The 20573-nt window shown below is 51.3% G+C and overlaps 3 protein-coding genes and 1 long non-coding RNA gene across 4 annotated transcripts in view; 2 read left to right on the top strand and 2 right to left on the bottom strand.

The window, feature by feature from the left end:
* Nucleotides 1-2194: 2194 nt before the first annotated feature.
* Nucleotides 2195-2897, bottom strand: LOC104834020 (chromosome unknown open reading frame, human C9orf116). The gene is made up of 3 exons (XM_010571102.1): nt 2776-2897; nt 2610-2688; nt 2195-2380 (listed from the first exon to the last, which is right to left on the bottom strand). The coding sequence occupies exons 1-3, from the start codon at nt 2895-2897 to the stop codon at nt 2195-2197; spliced, it is 387 nt and encodes a 128-aa protein (XP_010569404.1).
* A 210-nt stretch (nt 2898-3107) lies between these two features.
* On the top strand, nt 3108-4823 carry MRPS2 (mitochondrial ribosomal protein S2). Its single transcript, XM_010571101.1, has 4 exons — nt 3108-3135; nt 3232-3291; nt 3544-3673; nt 4066-4823. The coding sequence occupies exons 1-4, from the start codon at nt 3108-3110 to the stop codon at nt 4607-4609; spliced, it is 762 nt and encodes a 253-aa protein (XP_010569403.1). The 3' UTR covers nt 4610-4823.
* A 690-nt stretch (nt 4824-5513) lies between these two features.
* LOC104833849 lies at nt 5514-11050 on the top strand. The gene is made up of 6 exons (XR_774569.1): nt 5514-5553; nt 5828-6006; nt 6553-6609; nt 7433-7482; nt 8668-8717; nt 10681-11050. It is a non-coding gene; the product is annotated as an uncharacterized LOC104833849 (long non-coding RNA).
* Nucleotides 11051-13171: 2121 nt separating this feature from the next.
* Nucleotides 13172-20573, bottom strand: part of FAM69B (family with sequence similarity 69, member B) — a 10354-nt gene continuing 2952 nt past the window's right edge. The window contains exons 2-6 of the mRNA XM_010571099.1: nt 20220-20290; nt 17738-17872; nt 15411-15518; nt 15034-15210; nt 13172-14404 (exon numbers count right to left, since the gene is read on the bottom strand). Of these exons, the coding sequence (XP_010569401.1) occupies nt 13592-14404; nt 15034-15210; nt 15411-15518; nt 17738-17872; nt 20220-20290 (1304 nt within the window). The 3' untranslated portion in view covers nt 13172-13591. The remainder of the gene's footprint in view (nt 14405-15033; nt 15211-15410; nt 15519-17737; nt 17873-20219; nt 20291-20573) is intronic.

Here is a 20573-nt window from a genome sequence, read left to right as displayed (position 1 = left end):
ATGTGGAAATCTTGTTTTCAAAATACAGAGTAGAAAGAGACTGTTTCAGATAGATTCTCTGCAGTAAAACATGCCATCTTTAGGATCGTATTTTGAATTTGTACAGTATCTCAGGACACAGTCTATATGAAGGTAACGTAAGGTGCGCTGCATGCAAAACTGTTCAAGGGAACTGGTTTTAAGTTCAAGAATAAAACAAAAAGGGAAGAAATTAAGGCAAGGAAGAAAAGAGGTGGGTGTTTTTAGATGAAGTATGAAAACAGGAGGAAAATACGTGACAAAAGCCACTAAATTTCTATTTTTAAGAGGCAGTCTTATCCCTGAATTATTCCACCTGCAGAAAAATCTGTGGATAAAAATATGTAAAATTGTCACAACTATTTATATTAATTCAGCTCTTGATGTTATTTTTCATTTCAGGAGAAGAGAGGGAAGTTATGAGAAGCTCAAGGTATTGTGTAGAGTCTAATAGAAGAATAACAGTGAATGATAGTGGGTTGCTTATTTATTTTCTTATGTTAAATATTAAAAAAAGTTAACTTTTCAGGCCCATTTCTGCTTTGTATATTTACTTGTTACAGTGTATTGGTGTGTTTTCAGCAAAGGTGAATTTAGGCAGCTATTCTTCTGTTTGAGATAACCAAATGCATTGCAGTGAAAACTGGAATTGTTTGGTAGGCGTGATTGAAATCTTGGGGGGGAGGCCAGGAACATGTAGCTACGCTGGGGTTTGAATATTTAGAAAAAGCACAAGTACAGGCCTGCTCAGTTTTGGACTTGAGATTTTTGCTTCGTGACATTATTAACTAAACAGAACACCTCTACCTTGGAAGTATGTTTAAATATATCGTCGTCATGCTTCCTGTGCAGTTTATAAGACTATATAAAAATGACACAAACAGGGAATATTTCTAACATGAAGAATATCATTTGCAGGGGTACTTGGACATACTATTACACTCATTTTTTATTTTCTTAGCAAACAGCTAGGATAGTATTATGCTCATTTTAATGTATGCTATCACTATGTTATACCTGTAAGGTAGGACCATTTCTTATCCATAAACAGGCAGACTAGTTTCTCTTCAAGACTAGTTTTTAAGCAGTTACTTTACTGTCTAAACGATGCAGTTTCACTGGCTGTGTAACTACAGTTGTTACAATAAAACTTAAGAATACATTTTCTTTTTGATTAGTTGTCTTTATTTGAATAATTTCTTAAAACATGTATATTTGAGAGGTAAAAGAGATGAACATGTTTTCAACAAGAAATCCAAAGGCTGGAAAACATGCATTGGTTATTCATTAAATAGTACAGAAACAGTTTAGAAATTGTAAATTTTAATACGTGGTACATGAGCCAAGAGTTTAAAGGATCATTAGTGACAGAGAAGAGGTTAAGGGAACATACATATATATGTAACGTGTATTGTTCTAGTGTTTATAACTATATGCTGCTTATAAATCAAGTAAAATGGTTCGTATGAGCTATTCAACTGACATTTAATCAGTCTTAAACTGCTTTTCCCCCAAAGCTAAATTTGTGACCTTAACTTGGTGAAAGTCCTGTTTCAAAAAACAAAAAACCCAGAAACATATAACGGTTTGGGTTGGGCAGGGGGGGTATTAGAAATGTACTGCTACCTTTAACCTGCTAATTTTGTAGCTGTTCATCACATTGTAATAGCAAGTCTCGCATTACCAAGGTGAAAGATTTTTTTTCCCCTGTGTTCAGGAGAAAACTTCTCATTAAATCGTGACTTACATGGTTAATAGTGTGAAGCACGTGTGTTAATCTGCTGCCAATTAGTGGGCCACGTGAATTCTTTTCCTGATGGTCTCTACGGTTTTACTCTCCTCAGTGATAACAACTGTGACATCCCAAGTCTGCGTTCAGGAGAGGTGACCTGAAGCCAAGGGCTCTAACAAGAGTGCCCTGTCCCAGCCTGATGGCACAGGGCACGAGCGTAATGGAAACCTGCCTTATTCTTGATGAAATAGCCATTTAGCAGCTACGGTGCAATGGTGTAGTGCCTGCTGTCATGCTTTCAGATGAGGCTTAGCAACAGATGTAGGGTAAGGTCAGCAGCGTTGTTTGCTTGCTCGTGGTTTTGTTTGGTTGGTTTTGGTTTTGATCTGGGCAGCCAGCAGTATATCGCAGCGGCCTCGTGCTGTCGTTGGTACTGCTGCAGATCTAACAGTGCGACGGGCCGCTTGGGTTGTAGCTGGGATGGAAGTTGAGGTGGTCGTAGGTGGTGATGAAGTTGTCTGGGCCGGTGACGTGGCTCTTCTCCAGGGAGGTGTTGAGCCCGTTATTTCTGTACAGGCCACCCTGTGCCAGAGTATTCGAAAACGCGTGCGAGGTGACGTGGAAGGAGGTCTGCGAGAGCGAGAAAAGGGGAGGAAGATGTTGTTAAACGCCAACATGGGTAGCACCTGCCACGCGCAGAAGTTTGGATGCAACGATGATGGCACTTCATCTGCTCCGGGGGGGCGTTGTTGCCAGGGGATGGTGCAGAGGCCAAAACTTTGAGGCGCTGTCCCCCAAACCCCCGGCTGAGCCCGGGGCAGGGGAGGGGTCCTCTCCCTCACCCCACACCCCTACCTACCGGCACCTCGTGCACCGTGGGGGCTTTGCTGCCGTAGACCCGGTTGGCGGTCCGGTACCGGGGGTGAGGCTCCGGCTGCCTGCGGGAAGAGAGCAGAGATGGGACCGGGGGTGCCGAGGGAGGGGGGGCGGTGTTGGAAAAACACCTCCGCGGGGTCCGCGCTCACCCGTAGCCACGGAAGCAGGCGGGCTGCTGGAAGCGGCCGGGCAGGCCGGGGCTGGTGCGGTAGAAGTCGCTGGTGCGGGGACCGGGGCTGCCCGCCGCCGCCGCCGTCGCCGGGCGGGACATGGGGAACGGGACGGGGCCGCTCGTTGCCCGGCGACGTGACGCTGCGGGCGGGCACCGATCGCTCCGCGCACCGAACCCCGTCCCCGCCCCGGGGAGGAGGGCACACGGGCCGGGCCCGGCCCCCGCTCCGCCGCTCAGGAAACGGAAGGCGCCGCTTGACCTTCCTCCTCCTCCCCCTCCTGCTCGCCCTGCGGCCGCCGGGCACCGAGCATGGCGGTGCCGCGGCTCCTGCGGGCAGGTGAGCGGGTCTTTCCCTTCCTAGCCCGACCCGCCCGTGTGACACCCCCCCCCCCCTTCCCCGTGTGACCCCCCTGCCGTGTTTCTCTCCCCGCAGCAGCCCCACGGCTCTACAGCAGCGTACCGGCCCCGGCGGCGGTGGCGGCCCAGCCCCGCGGTAAGTGCTGCCGCGCACCGGCCCCTTCCCCGGGGAAAAAGGGGGGGGGGGGGTCCCCCGAGGCGGGCCCCTGCACCCCCGAAACCTGGGGCCGGGCGGTGAGCGGTGTCCTTGCTGGTATCGCCAGGCCCTTGTTGCAGTCAAGTGGCCGTGGGCGCATCAGGGTTCGTTCTCCAGTCCCGGCTCATCCCCTGCAAACGCAACAAGAGGAGACAATGATTTATTTTATTTTTTTTTCTCTCCTTCTCTTAGCTGTGGATGACAAGCTGCTGTCCGAGCCTCTCAGCCACCCCGACTTCTTCAACGTGAAGGAGCTCTTCTCACTGAAAGATCTCTTTGATGCTCGGGTGCACTTGGGGCACAAAAAGGGATGTCGGCATAGGTGAGTGACCCTGTTTCGCGATCCAGCGCTTGTTGACATCAGGAGTGTTTCCCTAGGCCGTGTCAGCCTTTGGGGGCTGCACTAGATGGGTCTGGGTCTGGAACTGCCCACACAGACCTGCATTTCTGCCTGGGCACAGTTACTGCCCTGCAAAAGTACAGGGACCCTGCTCAGGTGGGCACTGAGCGGGGCGTGAGACCTGCAGCCCCCTGAGGCCAGGTAGGACAGATGCTGTGCACAAGGGTTCTCTGCAGAGAGCACCTCTGGAATCGGCTGGGAGTTGGAGTGTGGGAAGGGTTCGGTGGGGCCACGCCACGTTCAGAAACACTGCTCGATGCCTGTAGTACCCTGTCCCCGCGTCCCCTTGTGTCGCCCTCCCTCTACCACTGCAGGTTCATGGAGCCCTACATCTTCGGCTGCCGCCTGGATCAGGACATCATCGACTTGGATCAAACGATGCAGCACCTCCAGCTGGCCCTCAACTTCACCGCCCACATCGCCTACCGCAAGGGCATCATCCTCTTCATCAGCCGCAAACGCCAGTTCTGCCACCTGATCGAGAGCACAGCGCGGGAGTGCGGAGAGTACGCCCACACTCGTTACTGGCAGGGTGGCCTGCTCACCAACGCTCACATCCAGTTCGGGCCCGGCGTCCGCCTGCCCGACCTCCTCATCTTCCTCAACAGCCTCAACAACGTCTTTGAGCCCCACGTGGCCATCCGGGATGCCGCCAAGATGAACATCCCCACGGTGGGGGTGGTGGACACGAACTGCAACCCCTGTTTGATCACCTACCCCATCCCTGGGAACGACGACAGCCCCACTGCCATGGAGCTCTACTGCAAGCTCTTCAGGATGACCATCATCCGCGCCAAGGACAAGAGGAGGCAGAGTGAGGTCTTCAGCGAGCTGCGGAGCAAAGCGGAGGGCAATTAGAGCCCTAGAGACAGGCTCGGCCATGCCCAGCAGCTTGGTGATGGGTGTCCTGCTTCGCTCCCGCGGGCGCTGCGGGACTGACCCTGCACCAAGAGCACCAGCTTTTGGCAGAGCTGGGCTGGTTGTGGAAGGGACCCCCACCAGCTCTGCTGCAGCACAGAGATCCCGCGGCGGTCTCAGCTGCGGTGGGTGTCTAGCTCAAAATACAAATTGTCCGGAGCGATGCAAGGGGAGACGGAGCCAGGCCAGACCCGGCTCCTGTCCTTGTGTTTATCCCTGTTGCAAGGAGGTGCCTTGGTCCTGTGGCCTTCCAATTCCCGAGCTGTGACCTCACGTGAAACTGCTTGTATCTCACGCTTCTTCTTGACAAATAAAGGCCCCTGTGATCCTTTTTTCTTTCTTCCCTTGTGAAATGGGAAGGTACGGGGGAGTCTCTGGTAAATGTTTACAGTGATGGGATGGGGGGGTGAAGGGTGTCCCCAGGCTGGGGACCCTCAGAGCCTTGCAGACCAGGATGGTGTGGGGGGATGCGAGGCTCGCCAGTGCCGGTGGGTCACGGGGTTGGAGGGTCCCTGTTTTGTCCCAGCGTCCAACCTCTGCTGTCACCGTGGGGCGTAGGGGACCACAGGGTGCAGTGAGAAAAGGGAAATCCAGCCCCTAACACACCTTGTGTCTCTGGAGGAGGGCTCAGGGCAGTCCTGCAGCGTTGGGGGTCAGGCCCAGCGTGGGGAAGAGCTCTGGGCCAGGGGTCCCGGTCCCGGTGCGGGTCCCGATCCCCGGTCCCGGCACTGGCCGCTCCCTGCTCTGCGTCCTCCCACCCAACAGGGGGAGCTCGCCGGGAGCCGAGGCGCTGCGCGGATTGTCGCCGCGGCGCTTCCGCCCGCCCGCCGTATATAAGCGGAAGGCGGGGAAGAGGCCGCCCTTTCGGCTGGGCGCCCGGCCGGGTGGGGAGAGGCGGCGGCGGGTCTCTCTGCGGGGAGCGGGGCTGGCCTCTCCCTCGGTTCCGCTCCGTCCCGGCTGGGTGACGGGAGGGTCTCTGGTTCCCCTCCGGTGGGGGAGGCCGCAACCGCCCGGGGGTTGGGGAGATGCTTTCGCCCCCTCAAGCGCGGAGGCTTGGGCCGACGGGGCAGGCCTCGGGTGCGGGAAGCCGGTACCGGCCGAGGTAGGCCCCTTCTGGGCAGGGCTCCTGCCGCACTGACCGCCGGCTGCTCTCCCCAGGTCCTCCTTCCCGCGCCATGTTGCAGCGAAGTTTCTTGAAGGCGGCGGCGGCCGGTTCCTCTTCGCTTCTTCTCCCCCGTCGCTGAACGAGGGAAAGGTGCGGCGTGAGGACATGGCTGCGGACCGGCAGGACCCCCCCCCCTCCGCTGTGCAGGAGGAGGAGGAAGGTGTGAGTGGAGGTACGGGTGGTTCCTGTGTCCAGCTGGGTGGGCTGCCTGCGTGTGAGCTGCTGGTCTTACTGATCTGGGTGACCCCCCCAGGAAAATAGGGCTTTAGTCCCCAGTCTTGCCTGCTCCCCCTCCCCAGGTTTCTGGGCCTCAGACGGGACAAAACGTGCCCCGCACAGCCACATGGCTGGAGACGGTCAGGGAGAGACCCGTAGGTCCCCTGGGCCCCGTCTGGTGCTCAGTTTCCTTCAGGCACTGCGATGTTCAGTGTATGTTATAAACTGATGTATAGGAAGGTACTAGGATTAAGGTGAATAAGGCAAAGGGATGTGCTTCCAGTGAAGGAGGGGAGAAAATAGAGGGCTGCCACCTTTCCAGGTTTCGAGGGAAATGTTTGAGTAACTAAAGTGAAAATATTAAGCAAATTTTTTTTTTCTTATATTTTAATCTTACGGTTTTCTGTGAAGTGGTGCAGTTCACAAAGAAGCTTGTTACACAATCAGCTGAGCACTTGTTATTAACTGCATTCTTCCTTTCTTCTTATTTGTCTCTCTTCAGCCTGGCAGAAGACAAAGGGTGACGTGAAAAAAGATTCTGTGCCTTGAAAAATGAAGGGTAAGTGGTGCTTAACACAGAGGCTGTCCAAGTAAGCTTCAGCCACCTTGGTAGCTCTCTTAAGAGGTGTGTTACATTGACTATCTACACGTGCACCAAATACCTTTGTAATACTACTCTCTGAGTAGGTGATACAATCTTGTTCTTATAAATACCTTTTAACTATCACCTTTTTCAGTCTTTGTGGGCTTTTTTTCAATCTGCCACAGGCGTTGCAAAGGTGGCTGCTGTGGCATCTTTGTGTCATTAGGTGGCAGAGAGAGACAGGCTATATTCTACGCTCGTTTGTTCTGAAACCCGTGAGCATTCAGAGTGATTGATAGCCTGACATAATTTATAAATAGGGTGGTTAATAGGAGACTCCTGAGAAACTAAGCCTTCCCTATTATTTTTTTTTAAATTGCCTTAAATGTGGGGCTGTACGTAATAGAACGGAAAGGTGTTCTGTTTGATCTGTAGTGGCTGTGCAGCAGAAAGGCTGTGCATGGCTTTCTGATTATTTAGCCTTGAAAACGGTAGGATCCTCTTGGTACATAGACTTGTATTACAACAGAATGAGTTGAAGTGATCTGTCTAAAGCCACATGGCAAGTTGGTGATGTCACTGGGAGCACATCCTGGGAGTTGCATGCTGCCAGCCCTGACCGTATTCCTCTCTGAAAGTAAAAATATGCCTGTGCTACGCATTTATTTCTTTACCTTCCCTCTCATACTGGGCCTTTCAAATTTCTGTTGTCAGTGAAACAATAAGCATATAACTAGGCTTTGAAGCATGTCTAAATATATAAAATAAATGGTGTATGTATCTTCCACTTCTTTTTCAGAGAAAGCCATGTGACACGGCGGATCGAGGAGGTCTTCTCAAAGACCTGAGGTGAGCAGCAGCGGATGCAAGTTCCCCTGTTAAATAGCTCCATGCCCCAAGTCGTGTTGCAGATGTGGCTGTAGTGCCATGTTTGTGTCATTAGGTGGCAGAGAAGAAAAGGCAATGTCTTTGCTAGTGCTCTGAAACCTGTGAGCACTCAGGAATGATGAACAACCTGACAATTATTTCTTGCTTTTCCTGGTTTTTTTCCTTTAATGTTAATCTTAAATCATGAAGGATGCACAGCAGTGGAGGGACAGGGTACAGAAGCTAGCCCTGTCCTTCAGTGTGGCAGACAGTCATTCTCTTAATGAATACCTTGTTTATGTGACAGATAAGAGATGTGACTGATTTTTCTGCTGCCATGTTCTATGTTTTAGAAGTGAAACTTTTATGGTTTACTGACACACTGTGTTAAAAGCTAATTCAGATTTCTCGCATATCATATCTTTTATTGTTATGGAGGAATGGGCAAACTCCAGCATTATTTATTCTAATAGTCCTGAGTCCTTGGAGATTTGCTCTCCTGACACGTTAATATCATTAGGGGTCAGAGATGAAGAGGCTTCCTGTGCCCGAAACTCGTTAACTGCTCAGAGATTAGTAGCTTGACAACGTTTCCATGTGTACCTCTTTCCAGAGAATCAGCGGAAGATGGAGTAATTTTAACTGCATCAGGGGAAGGTCCGTCCTTGTTTTTGCAAGGACAAATAGAAGCGACAGCTCTATTCTTGAATTCTATTTTTGCCTTCAACAATCCTTTATAGCCTGCAAGACATCCTTGCTGGCTGCCTGTTCTGTCTGTGAAAGGGCACCTCTTGAGTGTTGCAGGGTTTAGCATTACGTAGATACCAAGAATCACGCCAGGGAGTGGAGGAGACGGGGGGGAAAAAAGGCACTCGAGTTTGTTGTTTCCAACGTATTGGCATGATCTAGAAACAATTGGGTGTGGATTTAGCATGTGGAGAAAATTGCACCCTATTCCCAACACTAATAAAACACTCGGCCAACAGCATCTTGACTTCCAAGGGTGCTGACTAAGTTTTACCAGAAGATGCAATCAGCAATCTTCTGAAATGCAGCTTTATAATCATGCTTGGTTTTGGGGTGGGGTGGGGAACAAAACAAATAAAACCCAACCCAACACTCCTTCCCCCAAAAAACCCAAACTGAAGGTCTTTTTCCTTCTTACAGTTACTTTTGAGAACAGGACTGATTTCTGGAACTTGCTTCAAATACTGAAGGTATGTATTACGTCACTTCTTGGAAATGTACCTAACCTCAATGCATTACCAAAGCAGTCAGTGTCTGGGTAGAAGTCCTTGGGTTGGTACATCTTGTCCTTCTGACTTCTTATGGGACACGGACAAATAAAACAAAGAATGCTACTAGTGCATACTTGCAGAAAGAACAAAAAATTCAGTATTTCTTCATCTTTTTTGCTGACAAACTTCTACTTCAGGTGGAGTGCTTTTTTAAAAGTTCTTCTAAACTAACTTTCAGTAAGTGCAGCAGTGGAATGCTTTCCCCTGCTCTTTCCAAGACAAGATCTAGCCTCCTTGTGCATCATGTTCTAGCTGGTAACACAGCAGACAAAAAGCAAAAATATAATTGAGCACAATGTGACTTTTTAGTTGGTTTCCGCTGTGTTTATGTGCTAGCATGATGGCAAAGGAACTTGACCCCCGAGGCAGTGATCTGCTAGGGAGAACAGGTATCAGTATATCCTAATAGCTTTGTGTGTCACTGTCCTTTCTCGGGTGATGTGGCACACATGAGCCTCTGCTGTGCCAGTGTTATTAAAACAAGTGATGAGAGAAGCTCTGGCTACACATAGATAGTATTGTGAAACTCTGAGAGGCTTTGCAGTGACTAATAGCTTGACAAACCTGGCAGTGCTAAATGGTGGAAAATGTCCTCATTAAATGGGCATTATGAGGGCCAAAGGTGCCATTAACCAAGCGGGTAGCTGCTGGCTGCAAAATGAGCCATTTAATTGGGAAAAGTTACTGCCTACCAGCAGTGGCTTTGGAAAAGAATGCTAATAAGGTTGTTGGGGATATGGTTATGCAAAGAGGCATGCCTTAAGATGTGATTCTTCTATTTAAATTTCCTGACTTTCTTTTAACCCTGAAATACATATTTGAGTTTTTTCATCAGACTTTACTCGCATCAAGGGTCCTGTAGGGGTGGTGAGTGCCTAATGATTCTCTCTTTAGAACTTTACTGTGTGAGGCATAGGATAGGTATTAAAATTTTCCTAATAGCATTTGCTGTTAACTATCTTCCCAAGACTGAGCAGCCATCCCAGGCTATGAATATTGCTTTACTGAAAGAATTACCTGGCTGCCAGCTGTGGAAAAGATGAATATTTTGTATTAAAGTGTTTTTGAGAGAAATTAAAAATCTTACTGCACATTAACTTAGCCCTTCATCATTTAGAACTGGTTTATGTCATGGCTTTGAACGCTGGAATAAGCCCAGCTTTTCTTTCTCTGCACTATTAATAGTTTGCCTTTGCATTGAAGTTGGCAAACTCACCTTTGATTTTTAGGGACCCTAAGAGTGAAAGAATAACCACGAGCAGGCTCCAGCTATCATGTCGTTAAATTATCACTTTCCTAGACTTGCCAGAGTGCACTGTGCTTAGCCAGAAGACTTTTTTCAAAACCTTTCTGATGTAGTGGCAAAGAACCTCTCCTAAAGTAGTCTCATTTATTAGTGCCATCTGCCTTCTGTCACTGCTTTAGGTCCTGATCCACATAAGTTTGTGGACACTTGGCTTCTGCTGACCACAGTGAATACAGCTAGTGTGAGTTAAGGTGTTCCTGTGGTTCTGGACTGAAGTAAATTGCTTTCTGAAGTTTACTTGTGAATCATGATAACTGAGCCCAGCTAATGACTTTCCTAAAATTTGGTTTCATTTTATGAAGCTTTTTTATTTCCTCTGAGTTGTGAAAATTCTTTGGACGGTCCCAAGACAAACCTGATGTAATTCTTCAATTAGCTGAAAATGTTGCCTCTGAAATGAAAAGCAATTCTCTGTCCCAACTAGCTGTAGTGCCTTAGCTCAGGTACTATACCATAGTGAACAGCAGGACTCTGGATGGTATGGATTAATTAGCTGTTCTAGTATTGACACTTATTGCTAATTTTTGCTGGCTGCATTTGAAATTGTCTAACATACTGGGCTTTTTTTATTTGCAGATCGTGCCTTGAGTTTTAGAATTTCTAGCAAACGTGGCTACAGCAAAATAAATGGTTGGCAGTGTCTGCATTTGAAGATTCCTGAAACTTCATCTTTTCTCACACATGGGTTTCAAGCACACTACAGCCAAAGTGCATGCGATGCAGCTTGTGGTTCTGAATGTTTGCTGTAACCTGGGTACTCAACTGTCTGTCTAAAAAAAATTACAGCTGTTCTGTTCGAAGTGTCCCTTCTGCTTTTGCTGTACTCCTGTTGCATAGCCGTAGGAGTTGCAATCTTGCCCTTCTCCCAGTCATCTCGGCTCATATTCTAAAAGCACTGTTGTTTCAATCTGTGTTTTCCCTACATGGTTAAGAAGGATTTAAAAAAAAAAAACCAAACAAACCTAAATAAAGATGCCACCTACAATAAGTCTGAAATAATTATGTTTGTGTATTTGTAGCACCGCAAGTAGTATTAATTTTTAACCATTTTAGGATTTAAGACTTTTATTTGTGGATATGAGAGCTGGGATGGTTTTTTTACTTTAAACAATGAAAGGTAGAAGTCTTGCTGCTTACCTCCTGTGCTGCTAAAGCAGCAGCTTCTGGTGAGATCAGGTTGTCAGTCTTTCAGTGTTCTGGCTTTTCCTCTTTTTCCAGCTAATGTGGGAAATTTGGAGACAGCATGAGTGTAAAATAGCTTTGCCTTTAGTCATTTTTCTCCCATATTGCAGTGTAGCTTGTAAACCATAAGCACGTGTCTGAAAACACTTGTGCTTTTTATTAGTGATGAACAGAACTTGGTGCTCTTGGGGTGTGTGAGTCGTAAGTGATGCCTGGAGTGTCCACTGCTGTTGCTGGGGTGTGCAGATTAATAATGTGGTAATGTGACAGTTCTTGTCAGAAGTGTCTTTGTTTGAATAAAGCTGTTTGGCTAGTTCTTTAAAGTACAGGGGCTGTCTTTCTCCTTGAACATCATTCTGTGGATAAGCAAGGAACATGGTTGTTTCCCTCTCTTCTAGGTGCTTACCTGCTGTTTTATCTAATACTGCTTTTGGGGATGGGAGCAGTGGGGATTAAGTGTGGTGGGAATGCTGCTTACCTGGACAAAATTTACTAGTAAATTACAAATGGAGAGAGGAGGGTATATGGCATGGTTGTTAGGTTCCTTTTTCTAATAGCAGAAGAAAATTAATTTGTCAGTGGAGCTGGTTGCCATGGGAATGCAGGACAATAGACGAGGAGCTGGGGTGGCTGCATGGAGCCTCATTACTGAATTCCAGTCCTTGCCTTTGCTTTCCACCAAACACTCCGTGCAGGTGAACCTGCACCTGCACACACCAGTGCTGTGCCTGGAGGTGGGGCTTTGACCACCTCTGGACTGCTCGTACTGAATTAAGGGTGACTTCGAGGGGCTGAGGAACTTGCCACCCTTCAAACACAGAAACCTTAAAAATGCTCAACCTTCCCACAGATGAGTTATGTTGCGAAGCCAGCTCCTCTGCGGGAAGTGAGCTACGCTGACTCCCTGCTAGATTTAGAGCACTGTTGACACTGAAACATTTCCTCCATAAATAATACTGAGAGGTAATGATGATCCTATAGAACTAATAGAAGGAAATACTGGTATCTCTCCTCCAAAGGCCTCATAAATTTGCAGCCATGACACCACCGATTGCCTTCACAGGCTATATATACTGCCAGATGTATTTTTTTCTTGGTGATTGTACTTCAGATACACGCTCCACTTCACTAAGCAATTGTTGGCAAGAGCACTGGCATACGGTCCATCAGCAGGAATACAATTGTGCTGGGAACACAGCAAGCTCAGGGTAGTTTACATACTCTACCCATAGTTTTAAAAGGTTGCTATAATTGAGTATTTAAAGGGAACGGACTATATTTGGAGACCTGGTAGTATTTACACAGTCAAACAAATGTCTTGAAACCAGCTGAAAGCTTGCCTGGAAATTCATTTTAATAATGAGAGAAGCACTGGATTATTCTGGTATTAATCTTTAACCTCGGCAGTGCAAACCCAGCTTAGTTTTAGGAGAATTAAACTGAGAGGTTGGCTTATCCCTGCTCTAAGTATTGTGGGAAGTACCACACGGAACACAAACGTTAACCGGTCAGGACTGTTCATGTTTAGCCCTTTTTCTTGGCCCTAGATGCTTCGGAAGCCAACACGTGAGAGGGAATGGCCTGTGCTGCCAATTTCAGACTGTGAACAGGAGCAGCTGGGTGGGAGCCTCACACAAGCCATCACATCACCGTCTGGGGTCAGGCACTTAAAAAAGGAGTGAAAGAATTGCCAGGATTCTCCACTGTGGAAAAGACAGCTTATCTGCTTCCTAAATTACAGCTGGATCTGACAGTAGATGACTCAAACACTTAAGGAGAGATTTTTGAATACGGAAATCTACCTTTTTCTCCGTTTTAGATCACAAGCAAGCTGGTTACTTAAAAGGCTGCTGTTTCGCTATTAATGTACTGGTGTGATTCACGTAAAAGCTATTTATTTACATCAGAGACGTTCATCAAAAGATGTGACAAGTACAGCATGAATGATTCATTCTCATCGCTCTGCACTGCTTTCCTGTTAATCAAGAAACAGTTAGATGCGTCCAGCTGGGCTCCGCTTCCTTATCGCTTTCCGTGTCATCTTCTTCCCCCAAGCCCGTTCAGCCCAGCTCCTGCTGTCCCAGCTCTGCAGCACGCTCTTGCCGACTGTATCGTTGATCCTGCTGGGCGGTGGAAGTCATGATGCTTGGTTTTCCATGAAGGAGAAGGGGCTGCAGCTATGCTGAACTCCCTGTGCAGGGTGGGGTTTTTTTCCTGTGGGGGAGAGGATGGAGAAACAGGCCTTCAAACCTTGGACTTTACTCCAAGATTGCAGATTCTAAACTCCAGGGCCGTGCTTCCCCCGTTAGGAATATTTGGTGTTTGAAATCTTCTTCCAGAGCAAGGTCTTGAGGTTGTTCAGCACGAGGGAGTGGTGCACTTCCATCTGGCTGGCCAGGCCACTGAGGGTCATGCAAGTTCGGAGCTGTTTCTGCAGCTCTTCTTTCAGCTCCAGCGGTGCTCCGTACAGCAAGTAGTCCTGCAGCAACCCACAGACCTTCGCCAGGTTGGGCTGCACCACGTCGCTTTTGCACTGCTTCATGAGTTTGTCGCATGTCGCCATGCAGTCCTTCCCGTAGGTGCAGTCCACGTTCTGCTCACAGTGACGTCCCTTGAGGAAACCCCTGATTGTCATCTCTGTTGCCACCTTCCTCAGGTTGACCATTTTGAAGTCATATTTGTCGTTGTAGCCCACATTCTTAAAGCTGGTCTCACAGATGTAGAAGTTCCCGTAGGTCCCGTGGAATATCTCCTCCACGAACTCCAGAAGGCCGATGGCGATCTTTGCCCGCCGGGGCCACGCTGGTGCAAACCACTGGTGGATGATTTGGTGGACGACTGAAGGCAGCAGTGACTGGAGGAAGGGGGGGACATCCACTCCATAGAGGGAGGTGTGGGGGATCTTCTCGGTGACGTAGAGGTCCCCGCAGTGCCCCAGCAGCTTGGACGTGTGCTCTTTCTCATGCAAGGACAGCATTAGAAGAAACTCATTGAGCTGAAGTAGCGCCCAGATGGATTTGGCCTCTGCTAAAGACACTTTCCCATCCCGGTTCACATCTGCTGTGGTGATGATCCGGCTCACCAAGGCTGCAAGAGAAGGCTGATCTCCCAGCTTGGACTGTGAACAGAACAAGAAGTGGCATCAGACCCTTGCAGCTCTCTCTGGGCTTCGTATCACAAAACTGAACTGGAGAACCAAAGAACTGAGCTTGGGAGAGGATGAAACGGCCACCATGCTCGAGCAAATTCAGTGTCATACCATTGTGTATGGTTGGATGGATTCAGCTCCAGCAGAATTTTACCAGCTTTGGGGCTGCTCTAGACCCAGATGGGAGCAAGCTTTTGAGAGCAAAGACTGGGCAGTGCTGCTGTCCCACCGCTGCAGCAGAAGCCCTGCACAGGGGTAACTGCTTCAGCGGTGCCAGCACTGCCAGGGCTGCCCGTGGGCTTGTGAATAAGCTCTGCCCAGCACAGATGCCACCCACAGCCTCGGTAGAGTGGCCTCCAGGGTTGCTGCTACTAAAATCTTGCAAATAATTTCTGCGTGGGAATGAAGGTTTTTCTCGGCTAATGCAGCACTTGCTCTACAGAACACAATAAGGAGCCCTGCCCAGCACCCAGCAGCTGATGGGGGAGCATGAGCCAGAGGAGCTCTTGTTTAAGGGGAAGGAAAGATGCATTTAGTCTTTCTGAATCATGAGTGGCATCCCAGGCCCACAGGATCCCAGAGGTACCCTCCACACTGACCTTCAGGAAGTTGAGGAGCATTTCTTTGAACTCATCCATTGATGTCCCTCGTGTCGGTTTGTCAAAGAGGACCACGTCCCTCTTGGGCACAGAGTCTGGGTGACTGTCTGCCTTCAAGGCTTCTTCAATGCCACATTTGATGATCACCTCCCTCTCCCTCCAGAGCCCACTGTAAACCTACAGCAAAGGAGAGGGGATATGGCCAAGACAGGAGAAAAAAAAGAGCAAGTGCAGAGAACTAGTTTCTGGTTTGGTTCAGGATGGGTGCCAGGGATGGGGTGAGGAGTAGACGTGCAGGGAGGAGGACATTTCCCGGGTTTGGTGCTTGCACCCATTCCCTGCTGTGCAGTGGTTTCCCCGGCGGGGCAGAGACCTACCTGCTGGGTGGGAGAGGAGGAGAGGCAGTGCTGGAAGAGGAGGCTGCGCTCCTCACACAGGTCTTTGCACGTGGAGCCAGAAATGATTCCTTTCTTGTACTGGTCACACTGGAGAGGGGAAGGCAGAGAGAGAAGCTCAGCAGGGGCAGCTCCCCGTTCATCCAAAGAAGTCCAACAGATCGAGGCACATTCCCACAGCTTATGATCTGCGGCACCCCAAGCACACGCGCTGGGGGCGTGCAAGTCCCCCCCTAGCCTCCCATGCTGCGGCCAGCCCTGCTCCCGTCACCTGCCGTGCCCAAACTCCTCAAGCCCCGTTCCTGCAGCAGGGCTGGGGCCAGCACTTTGGTTTTTCAATTTACCGTGAATAAGCTCTGCCCAGCACAGATCATCAATGCCACTGCGTCCCCAGTGAGCCCATTTCCTCTGAGTTCATGTGAGTCTCTTATGCAAGAGAAAAACACCCCTTAAAAGAGGCACATCTGATTGCAAACCCACCTAGGCTGCTTGGAGGCAAGAACAGTATCTCTAGTTGTCGACCATTTCTTTCCTTCCTGGGATTCCAAGGTCCTCAAGCACAGAGGGGCTGCTCAGGGTCACCACCCCCATATCACTTTGGCCTTGGATTTGGCAGCCCGCAGGGTGCCACCAGCTGCAGGGCACACGGACCATGCCAGCACAGCATTCAGCTGCCTTCGGGCGACATCTGCACCTTGGCAGCCATTTCGGCCAGTTTGGGGTGTCTGGGGGAGACGGGAACGCCTGGCGCGCTCAGACTTTCGTTGGGGAGCTGTAGTGCCAGTTCCTCAGAGTCCAACCCCTTCCAGCACCCCCAAACTCCCCACTCTGTCTTCCAAAGAAATCCCAGCCCAAAATCTTCTCTGCTCGAAGACCCAAAGATTTCTACTAGCCCCAGAGCAAGGACTTTAATGGGGGAGACACGGAGAGAGGAGCGTGTAGGAGCAGCTGGGGCTGAGCCCCAGCCAAACGGGCGGCAGCTGTGGGCAGAGCTCCCGTCTGCAGGCAGGGCCCTTTGGGTGCCTTGGGCAAGGTGGGGTTGGGCTGGCAGGGACCCCCCTCCCCGAACTGCTGGAGGGACCCCAGGGGAATTTGCTCCTGAGTGCTCCCGCTGTCCAGGGCGTTAGGGGAACTGCCAGGGCCGGAGGAAAGGGCAGCGTGGGGCTGGGTGAGGATGAGGATGCATGGGCTCAGCGGAGCAGCAGCCCCTGCTGTAAAAATGGGCTGGCTCCGGTCCAGGCGGTGGCAGAGACAGGGACAGACGGTGGCTCTGATCCACAAGCAGGATGGCTGGGTCGGGAGAGCTGGAGGCATCCCTGGGCAGGAGAGGCTGCAGCTTCTCAGCGAGGGCACAACAGCCTCAGGGCTGAAAACAGGAGCTGCAGAAATTCACTGCATCTTTTCCCTGGGTTTTTTTTTCCCCGACGTGGATGGGAATTAACCCTTGGACCTGCTCACAGGGGAAACGGCCAGATGCGGCATTTTAAACCCCAAGCTCAGAGCAGGAATTAGAGCCTGGGACCCTGTGGTCAGAGTCATGCAGAAAATCAAATTAAACGATCGTCGCTGTTGTTATGGCAATTCCTGCCTCCCTTCTGTGCTGAAGGATTGATGAACGAGGCATTTTCAGACAGAGCCTGGCGTCCCCCTCCTCGCCTAGGCTAGGCAGGTGACCTGCTCCCCTGCCATGGGGCTCACACCGCAGTCCCAGAGGAGCCTCACTTGGCTGCCAGCCCTGGGGATGCTGTGGGGAGCAGGCTGCACCCCACCGCAAACCCCAGGCAGGGGCAAAACGCATCAAGCCAAGCTCTCACGAGGGGCCTGCTCTTTGTGCATGCTGCTGCTTTCTTTAGGGCATGCCAGCAGTTACAGATAGGCACCCGTGGCCTGGCTGCTCCCCTTTTTTCAATAGCTCTGGGGAGGTCGGGGGTGCTGGCGCGATGCTCTCCCTGCCCGCAGATCCTGCTCTGACATTGCAACTTCATCTCCACAGACATTAATCTGCCCACGTCTGTCTGGCCTGGCCTGGCCTGCTTCCCTCCGACATCTCATTAAATTGTTTCGCCATCACCCTGGCAGGATAAGGTCACCTCTCCCGCTCCGAGCTCCGCGTGATGCCGGGGAACCAGCTGCCAGGAGGGCTCCTCGGCCCAGCTCTAGTGCAGGATGCTGCCCCGGCGCTGCCTGCCTGGCTGCAAGGCACGGCACAGGGCTTGGGGGGGCTGGAAATTGGGCTCCTGCAGCCCCGCTCACCCCGGTACCCCAAACTGGGACCAGCACAGCCACGAAGACTGCTGGCCACCACTCACGATTATCATCCGGCAGACGTGGCCGCGGCAGAGCTCGGAGTAGGACGAGTAATGCATGTATGCCACCCAGCTGCCCACGAAGATGCCCAGCCACACCACCAGCAGGTATTTCACCTTGATGCCCGGGAGGCGATTCTGGAAGGAAAAGAAAACGCTGGTGAAGGCCAGGGCTCTGCACGGGTTGGCGGTGGCTGGACAAGGACGACTTCTTTTATACAAACCAACCTGCGGGCTGGTGAAACCTTCAGCCTTTTTTATATATATTCACCAGTCTATTATGCAACTCCTGCTGCAAGTAGGTCACTTAAAATTCCCTAAAAGCAGGGAGATTACAGCGTTGGGCTGCGAGGAGCTGGATGCCACGCATCCCCGTGCCTGGGAGCTGCAGCTGCGTGTGCCCGCTCTCCTGCCAGTGCAAGGAGAGAGCCCGCTGCCCTCTGCAACCCCTGGGCTCACCGTCGGGGCTGCAAGAGGCTCTGCTCCTGCCCGGGGAGACCCTTCTCAGCAGACCCCCCCTTGCACAGCCCCATGGACATGGGAGGCTGCCACTGCCAGCTCCCGTGTGGGAGCGGGCGAGTAACAAACCTGGAAGCGCATGGGTAATACTCCGTGCAAACAGCTCAGAGGCTCGCAGCGTGATTTTGTTTTCCTGGCTTCGTTTCTTCCCCTCTGACCCTGCAATAGCAGCTCTGCTGTCATCTGGCCTCCCTGCAATATAAGTTGTTTACCTGACCCGTATAACATGGTGCAGATCCCTGGCAGTTCCTAAGGGCAGGGAGTTAATCCTTGCGTCAAACACCCCATTCCCTCCAGTTTCTATAGATAATTCCTGCTTCACAGCAGGCCAAGAGAGCCCTTGGCCAGTGGCCACCTCCAAACCCTCCTCTCTCCTTGCACTGCATAAGCCGGTGAGACCATGACCTGCTGCTGGGATAGGGCTGGATCTGAGCGGCTGCAGCACCGTTACAACCTGCCAGGGATCCTCGCTTTAGTCTTGTAGCCCAAAACTGCTCCCACCTCCAAAATGCCTCCCCCCTGGCCCCTCGCCAAGCACCATAAGGGTTTTGCCCCATGGATGGCAGTAACCAGAGGTGGTGGAGCCTCCTGCCCTCCTGAAGCACCGGCTGCAGCCAGCGGCTCAGCTCGCCCCGGACCCAATGAACAGAATTCACAGGAATCAGCAGGCAAGGGTGAAAGCAGGCAGGTCTGCCTCAAGATCATGACATTTTGCATGTTAATTGGAAATGCCGAAGTGTGAAGCAGGCCACAATGCCCGGTCTGCTTGTCGAGCAATGGCACCGCTAAATAACACCTGTTAAAGAGAACCTGACCATGGCAAGGACTTCACAAAGGCAAAGGATGGGTGGCTGCTCCTGTGAGCTGAAAACCAGCTCAAGTCCCTGAAGTCAGACATACACCACTGCAACCAGTAAGATCCTCACCAACACAGCAGCCCCCCAAAAACTGCCCAGTGGTGGGGACATGACCCACCAGGTCCCCTGCCCTCAGCAAAGGGGCCCTTTCCACAGACTTCCAACTAGAGACACATCTTGGGGCAGCAAAGCCCTGGAATGGCCAAAATGTCCCTTTTTGCTTATTCAGACCTAAAACCCCTCACGTTCCTGGGGCAGAAGGGGGGGGTCAGGACTGCGACCTCAGCATGGCATAGGGAGCACTGGCTTCATCGTCCCCTAAATGGCAGAAAGAAACGTGGAGGTGGGGGATGCATTGCAACAAGATATTCCACTGGGCTTTGGTAGTATTTTGGATTCATAGCTGGTGCTGAGGTTTCCTCCAGGGGCTCAATCTCAGGGGATGGGGGGCTTCCCTGCCCGCTGCCTTCCCTGCCCACCGCCTTGGCTGGCAGTCTGTGCCAAAGGGCGTTATCCTTCGGTTGTGTGAGTTGCTGTGTTTAGTTTTAGGGTGACTCTGGGGGACTGGGAAGTGACTTTGGGCTGGAGCTGACTTCAAAGGCAAAATGGATGCAGCATCACAAAATCCTGCTCCATCCCCGCTGCTCCCTTGCAGCACTCTGGGAACATGGGGGTTGTTTCACGGTGGGTCCCAGCAGTGGGGACCATGCCAGAGCCAGTGTGCTCCCAGGGGCGGCTTGGCGTGGCTGTCACCCCCCCTCCCGTGGGGTATCTGTGCAGGTGATCCTGGTGCAAGGGCTACCCCTAGCTCCCACCCATCCTCGCTCTGCGCCCAGCTTCGCCCTCCCTGACAGACCCAGTCCCCAGCCCCTGCCCACCACCGTGGCCCCACGCAACCGCTCCTCAGGCCTTTTGTCTTGGAAGAAGACAGCTTGCGGGGGCAGCTCAGCAGCCAACTGCCCATCTCCCCTGGGAGCAAAGCTGCAGCACCTATCCAGCTCTTGGCTGTCCTGGGGACCCACAAAACCACCTCTCTAAAGGCTCCCCTCGACCACGCAGCCCTTCCCGCACCCAGTGAGCCCAGGGCTTTGCTCCAGCTCTGCACCCACCTCCTGCCAGCACCCTCTGCCCACCAGATATCCCCTCCCGTGTCCCCCCTTCTCCCTTCCAGCAGGTTGACCTCTCTGGTCCAGGACCTTCACCAGAGTCAAGGTTTCTCATCCCACGGCTGCAGAGAAAACACCCAGGACAGCATCCCCGGCCCCGTCACCGTTGGTTCCCCAAGCGCTGAGACAGATCCCCAGCACCCCCCACCTCCCTCCCTCCCCCTGCCAGCTCAGGGATGGGAAGAAGGGGGAAAAAAAGCAGAAAGGAAAAGAGGGAAGGAGTCATCCCTGCCCTGCACTGCTGCATCGGCTTCTCCATTCACCGATGCGGACTGATGGATGGGGCTGCCCTGGTGC

This window comes from Haliaeetus leucocephalus, unplaced genomic scaffold (genome assembly GCF_000737465.1).
Source record: "Haliaeetus leucocephalus isolate CR32 unplaced genomic scaffold, Haliaeetus_leucocephalus-4.0 Scaffold306, whole genome shotgun sequence".
Classification (NCBI taxonomy): Eukaryota; Metazoa; Chordata; class Aves; order Accipitriformes; family Accipitridae; genus Haliaeetus; species Haliaeetus leucocephalus.
The sequence above is the reverse complement of the archived record's forward strand: the minus strand, read 5'-3'. Positions and strand labels throughout refer to the sequence as shown.